This window comes from Cynara cardunculus (genome assembly GCF_001531365.2).
Source record: "Cynara cardunculus var. scolymus isolate 2C chromosome LG 6, CcrdV1, whole genome shotgun sequence".
NCBI lineage: Eukaryota > Viridiplantae > Streptophyta > Magnoliopsida > Asterales > Asteraceae > Cynara > Cynara cardunculus.
Window position 1 is genome coordinate 5,459,572 of NC_037533.1, and position 7,637 is coordinate 5,467,208.

General features: G+C 33.9%; 1 protein-coding gene across 4 annotated transcripts in view; it reads left to right on the top strand.

Moving 5' to 3' along the window:
* The first annotated feature begins 987 nt into the window (after window positions 1–987).
* LOC112514328 (ubinuclein-1-like) overlaps window positions 988–7,637 on the top strand; it is an 11,928-nt gene continuing 5,278 nt past the window's right edge. For 3 of the 4 annotated variants that reach the window (XM_025120742.1, XM_025120740.1, XM_025120741.1), the window contains exons 1-5: window positions 988–1,424; window positions 2,053–2,139; window positions 2,328–2,420; window positions 2,517–2,593; window positions 4,013–4,592. In XM_025120742.1, coding sequence (XP_024976510.1) covers window positions 1,161–1,424; window positions 2,053–2,139; window positions 2,328–2,420; window positions 2,517–2,593; window positions 4,013–4,592 — 1,101 coding nt within the window. In that variant the 5' untranslated portion in view covers window positions 988–1,160. Of the gene's footprint in view, window positions 1,425–2,052; window positions 2,140–2,168; window positions 2,229–2,327; window positions 2,421–2,516; window positions 2,594–4,012; window positions 4,593–7,637 lie in introns of those variants that run through there. The other variant, XM_025120743.1, reaches the window with a different exon arrangement.

Sequence of the window (7,637 nt, forward strand, 5' to 3'; positions counted from 1 at the left end):
TAACTATTGGAGTTGAATGTATTTCTTTAGAGATTTTGATTTATATTACTTTTTAATAATAAGTTTAAAAATAGAAAAGAGAAAACAGAACAAAATACATTTTATAAACCTTTTATTTTTGAATTTTTTTGTGCTAATACTACCTCCAGCGACAATCTTTTCCAATTAGATTGGGAATAAGAAAAAAAATTGAAAATTAAAAAAAATTAATTTATGACAATCCATTCCAATCTCTATCGTCATGTGAACCAAGATCATGGKTTTATTTTCTCAATTAGATTGACACATGACAAATGGTGATTGGTTAAGTTTATTTTTGTAGGATAAAAATTTATTTGATTAGAAAAATGACTTTAACAAAAAAAAATTAAAAAAAAAAATTAAAAAATATTTACCAATAGAGCCTGATACTGACATATATATATATATATATATAATTTTTTCTGTAATTTGTTCTTGTTATCATCAACGATTTTACGATGGTTTTAAGTCTGGATTATACTTTCACTCTACCCATCGATCTACGGTAAAATTGAATAGGAAATAAAAGGGTAAAGTATGAAATCTATGGACGATGAACAAGATTTGTTGCATCAAATTTTTATATTTATAATCATTTATAAAATTAAAAAAATATATATATATATATATATATATATATAGTAAAATATTAAATATATAATTTTTATAAAATAATTTTTAAGATTGAGTTGGATTATAAATAAAGTATAAAAAAGATTTAAATCAGATTGGAGTTAAAGATCGGATAAATCATTTTTTTAATAAAAATTAAATTGAGTTGATTTGTTGTTAAATAAAAGTAAAGGTAGTCTAATAGAAACGTGGGCTTGGGCTGGGCTACGTGGGCCACAGGAGCAGATGATGATGGAATGAGGAATTGGGGATGGAGACAAATTTAACCCCTTCCGTACATATCTCTTTGTGTTTTCCATAAGTTGAAAATTTTAGATTTAGAACAGACACAAAATAAAACTTACATTAGATTTCTTAGCGCCTTGCCGAATCGTCAAATCCAACCACCAGAATTCACAAATTTTTTCTCTACTAGGGTTTACGTCAACCAATTTCACMCATGAACACACTCTAAATGCATGTRTCTCAACTCTATGTGAAGATATAATTCACTTGCAGGATTATTGATGGAGGAAGGCAGTGGCGGAGGTGTTGCTGGTGCCGCGTCATCATCGTCTTCGACATTATTAAGTGGCGGTGGGCGGCAGAGGTTTGAGGTGGAGCTCAGGCCTGGAGAGACAACAATTGTGTCTTGGAAGAAGCTTATCAAGGACGCAAATAAGGCGGCCAATAATAAGAACGATATCAAAGCGCCTCCTGTATCTGTTCCTCCTGTTCCTCTTCCCGTTGCTGCTAATCCTGCCCTCGATTCTCGCATTGCTCCCATTTCTGTAATGTTTACGTGACTTTGTATAATTTTRCGATTAAATTGTTACTTGTCGTTCCAATTTGGGCTAAATAAAGTAGGGTTTCTATTGTAAATAAGGTCATCTATAATATAAAAGCTCACTCATAAGCTATTTTATGCTTAATCATCAATCATCAGTGAAGGAGTTGTTTTTTATTTTAAATTTGATGATTGTGGAATTTGATTGTTACATAAACGGTTCCAGAATTTGTCAATTTAAAGTAGGGTTTTCTTGGAAGTAAAGTGCAAACCTGTTTTTTTGGGGCTTGTTTATTGTTGCTGAAAGAGCTTGTAATAGATTGGTTTAATGACATGAGAATGCTTACTAATATGATTAATTTGGCTCCTATGAATATGGATATCAGCATAAATACTTGCTCTAGGTATGCTTGTATGAAATGTTTGGGATGGTGGGAAKTAGCTCCTGTTAATATTTCTGTAATAGAAGCATTTTTTGGGGATATAATTTCCTTCTTGTTCTACTGATACATAGACTATGCCCTATAATGAAGAACAATTCCATTTTCTCCGTATTGTTTTCATTTATTGTTAGCAGGGCAATMAGGCTTTCTTGCCTACAACCTCATTGGTAACTGTTTTGACTTTTGCAGGGAAATAATGCTGAAGATGAAGCCAATGATGCACCCCCTGGTAGCCGGTTTAGTGCTGTTATTGAGAAGATTGAACGTTTATACATGGTGTGGACATKATGCTATGAATTTTATTATTTGGACAATGATAAGGACTGATCTTCTGAATGCTCCTCTCTGTTTCCTTTTGTATAAGTGTAAATTGCAAAAACCAAATTTTATTTGACCTCRCCGAAACTATGATCTAGAAATTTCTTATGTCATTGTCTTGATGGTGCTACATTCTATACATTCAGGGTAAAAATAGCAGCGATGAGGAAGATCTCAATGATGTGCCCGACGATGATGAGTATGACACAGAAGATTCATTCATTGATGACACAGAGCTGGTTRGTAGAGCTATCTTTTCATTTTGTACTTGCAGTATTGTCTAATCACATTTGACATAGAAAGTAAGATTTCCTTGCCTTCTTTCTGCTCCTCAGGATGAGTATTTCCAGGTTGATAATTCAGCAATAAAGCATGATGGATTCTTTGTCAATCGTGGGAAGTTAGAGCGCACGTCGGTTTCTCTTCAGATTCTTTTGCTTTTTGCATCCTCAATTATAGCTCTTACTTCTTTCTTGTTTATAGATTATCATTCTTGATTATATTCTAATTGCATAACATGTGACATAACTACCGAAATTGGGTCAACTTGGAGACTTATTCTGCTTACTAAGAGCAGATCTTGTTGATGTCATGTATTTGTAAAAGCCTTTGGATGTGTATTGRGTGCCTTTACGTTTTGTTATAAATGTACTTACCATCAATCAGATCATATCACCAGTAAAAAAGCAACTTAATCGATCATTTGACTATAGTGTATGGCTGTTTGAGATTGCTAATATGAGGATATCAGTCTTTATTGATGACTTGACAAAGASTACTACATGACTTAATGTCTACATTTGGCATCTGAACACCTATACACATGAATGCATGCCAATACACTGAATTCTGTKGCTTCATCTTGGCATCCTTTTTTAGATGTGGTTCACAACTTCTTGGTAACATTTAGCATGGCAAATTTGTGACACCACATCTGTGTCCTACAGTGACTATTACAGGCTATCTAATGGGAAGGAGGAACAAAGGAGGTGGGAGAAGAAACTTGAAAGGCATACCAATAATTAATAGGCACCTGAATTTATCCATGTTCAGTTTTTCTCTTTACTGCTGTAACTTCTTTAAAAAATTTCCTATTATTTTGTACATCTCTGTGTTTTTTTTCTGCTTTGTAATAGTCTGATCTTATTGTCTAATTACAGCAGTATGAGCATTGCACTTGTGACTTGTCTTGAGCATGTCCAAACCAAAGCAAACCAAACCAAATCTTGCCTAGTAAATCCCCCTCAATGTTTGCAGACTTTGCATCTAACCCAAGGAGTTGAGAGACTGTTTCTGTTATGACTCTGACATGCAACAAAAATAGGCAACATGTGAGTGTGTGCGCAAGATGCAAAGAGTACAATAAACAAAAAAAATGCATTAGAGACAAAAGTGAGGAAACTAGACAAGGAAACACAAAGCCGAGTATTGACAACCACTGGTACATGAAGAAAAGCTAAGACTAGTGTACATCAAACAGGTCACATGAGGAGATACAATAGTGGATTATAAAGGTAGGAAAAACTTTTGTCACTCAGATGTGTATAATCAAGACATACTGCAGAAATATGAACAATATCTTTCATAGTCTTTAAAAGAAAACAGAAGGGGAAAATAATGAATGGTAAACTACATGGATCATTGTATAACAACTGAAGTTTGTTATAATCTTTGGGTTTGTTGAACACCCGGTTTTTGTCATGAACAATAGGCATTTACAAAAGCATGTAAGGAGGTTACTTTTGATAAATTGAGTAGGAATTGTATGCCAATCCTCTTTGATCTTTATATTTCTGTTTCTTTTCTGACTTAAATCCGTTTATCTTGATAGGAATGAGCCGACTGTGTTGCCAACCGAGCAACCAAAAAAGAGGAGAAGGAAGGATTCAACAAAAGGCTATAGTGGAAGCAATGATGGAAATGTTCCAAATAAACATATGAAAGTTAATAAGAAGGAAGGTAGGAAGGTAGTGGCATCTGTAGACAAGGACTCCTTCACTCCATCTCGTAGTATAACTCTACCAACTGCGAACTGTGAAGATGTGAAATACCAGAGTCCAATAATAGCTCTTGGAACTGTTGTTAAGAAACCTTCTGATCCTAARACTCTAATGGATCCATGTCCAACAAGGATGTTGAATGGTGAGGCTAGAGYGATGGCGAAGAACATTGACAAGCAGAAAACTGGAATTCTCCAATCCAAAAAACATGGTACCAAATTGAAAGATGGAAGTCTCTCCCCTGCACTTGCAAGTCAGAGGGCCAATGACAAAGGTGCTGATGTGCAATTGAAAGCTCAARGACAATTGCTTARCAACTCGGAAGAGTTGAATCAATCAGTTTTACCAAGAGAGAAAAATGTAATTCATGAACAGGCAGACATCAAGGTGTCCGAGATTGGCCAGCAACCGGTGAATGTTCTTTCACCATATCTCATCTTTCCTCATTTGGATGCCACATTTATGTAGTTGCATGCTTCTTTTACTTGATTCTTATATGATGCCATATGAAATTTTGATGTGTACTCGCACATTTGAGTTTCAGAAAGTTATGAACACTTGGACAATTCCTATAGACTTTATCTAAACGACATGCAACTTGCAGGTTTTATAGTTTTATGGTCCTACATGCCTTGAGGTAGTAGTGTAATATTATATCAATGCCTAGAGGATAAAGTGCATAGCAAATTATCTCACTAGCATGTCAACACATCATAAAAGTATTGGGCAGCATAGTATTGCTGCSTTCATAGTTTTCAATGCGCTAATCTAAGGTGATCATGGAGAATTCCAAGGAGAAATGAGATGAGTTGAAAAGATGCTTGCTTAGACGTTGTCATAAGGCAACAAGGTCATCTGCAGAGTTAATACTTGTWTATAGTTGGTCCTAACTGATAAGTAAATTTTGTAACTAGTTTTTAACAAGTTTCCAATTATATAGGAATCTYTTTGTAATTTTTAGAAGCTAAAATCAAATGCACATGTTTATAGGGGMCTTGATGCATTACGAGAAATTGAATGCTATATTTGGGAAAGACAATTGAATAACTAGGTTTCCTAAGCCTAAGGGTCTTGCAAAGATCACTTTGCTGATTGTGCACAACCAGAAGTTAGTTTAGATAAAACCTTTGACAAACACTCAATCCTATTCAATTATTTGGTGATGGCATCTTGATTATTATAATTTTATTTATAATCAACATGTGCCTTAATACTACTTGGCAAAAAAGGAACACGGAGAAGGGAGATGTTTTTTAATGAGAATTAAAGTAACTATTTAATCTTTCCCCACGTATAGGTAATTGTTATTACACGAATGAACTATATACATTAAATGTAGCCCATTTAGTAAATTAATCAAATTCCTTCATAAGCTTATAATCTTTTGAAGATCATTTACAGTTGTATAGAATGGGGAGTTTGATTAGAGAAAATTGTTGATAAACCCTCAACATCCTATTTAATATTCAATAATACTGCATTGAGTACTACTAGTCAGTTATACTAATAGAAATATTATGATACTAAGCCAAGAACAATAGAAGATGAAAAGTTGACTTTACCCTTGATGAGAATAAACATAACAGTACGTAAATATGTAATAATCTAAAAAATTTCACGTATAGCCGTATAGGTAAGTTGATAATAAATTAACTCACATAAACATTAAATATATTGCCAACTAGTAAATCCATTGAMGTTATTTTCCTTAGCCTTGTCCTCTCCGTCGTTGGTATTATTGTGTTGTACTTTGGATTAATATGATTGTACATTTGAATATAAATTCATTTAGATTCTTATATTTGATACAACGCCAAGAACAATAGAAGGCAAAGGGTGGAGTTTACCTTTAATGAGAATAAACGTGACTAGATTATGTAATAACCTAAAAATTCACGTATAGCCGTATAGGTAAGCTGATAATGAATTAACTCACGTAAACATTAAATATATTGTCAACTAGTAAATCCATTGAAGTTACTTTTCCTTAGCCCTGTCCTCCCATTGTTGGTATTATTTTGTTGTTAATGTGATTGTACATTTGAATATAAATTCATTTACATTCTGATATTTGATTGCTCAGCATAAAAAATATGAAACAACTAAAACTAAGGCGCATGAAACATATGCCATGAGCATACAAATGACAATGGATGAAAATTGTGACGTTTATAGATGTTATTAAGATTAGGTGTTATTGCTTACACAAACATAAACAAATCTGGAGCCTTGAACTAGAGCATGGGGCCATGACAGTGGAGACAAAATCTGGGTTAGGTTATGGAAGGTCACTTGTTAGCATAGTGTATCTGTTCCCATTCCGAATTCAGAAGTTGGCGTATTTCCCAAACCGGCAACTGTATTGCTTCTGTACATCATCATTTAAAAATATGTAATAGTGTTGGTGAGTATATGCTCATAAGTAGTGTGAAAGCAAAACTTGTGCTTAGGAATTGAAATGATCTTTGATGTGAAWATAATGCAAGAGGTAACTATAATTAAATAACAATAATGATTACGTGGTACCTGCATTCAGTTCATTTAAATAAACTCAGGATAACTCCTTATTTTATAGATACATTAGGAATACATTCAGTTCATWTAAATGAAGTATGCATAACGTCTTATTTTCTTGACATGTTAGGAAAATTGCCTAAATATGAATTGAACTTTAATGTGTCAAAGAATAGAATTGCTTGGTGAATGCTAACAAATTTGACTTCTAATCGATGGCTTATAAATTGTAAGCCATACTTAGATGTGGATACTGTTGCTGGCACTGCATGTCATTTGCAGAAAAATGTCGATAGAATTCACATGTCTCTGCTTCTGGGGCCAGGAGCCACTTCAGTGTACTTTCACAATAACATTCTAATGAAGAAGAATTTTGAATTTTCGTTGGTCAAGCTAAGCAAATTCAGTAATGCATGCATAGATTTGTTAGTTCTCAAGCAGCATCACACTTTATTCTCCTCTTTTTGTCTTTACCATTCTCTTCATTTCAGACCTTGTGCATCAATGTCGGACAATTTTAGTTATTTTTACATTTGCCTTAAAGATCATCATATAGTCTAGTTCTATGCATTGAACAAGTGCCTCTTTTAGCTCCAAGATCGGGATGTTTTGAAACTTGTTAGTGCACTCAGAATGGGTTCAAAATCATGCATGGCCATTTTTAAGGAAGTAGGTATTGTTGATGCTAGCAAGAGAGGTCTATGCTAGCAAGTGAGGCGTAGYATAGATGTTGCATGTATATTCACAATAGAGGTGCTTATACCTTTTTGTTCTTTGCCTTTTTGCGTCTTACCTTGTTTGTTTCTATAGTGACATTTTCCTCAACCCATAAAGAAGAAACGTTTTACCCTAGAGAGTACATCTAAAAGAATAAAATTGTATGGGAGTAGGGATATTATACTACCAGTAGTTCCACCATCATTTCCACTAGCAGGCGCCACC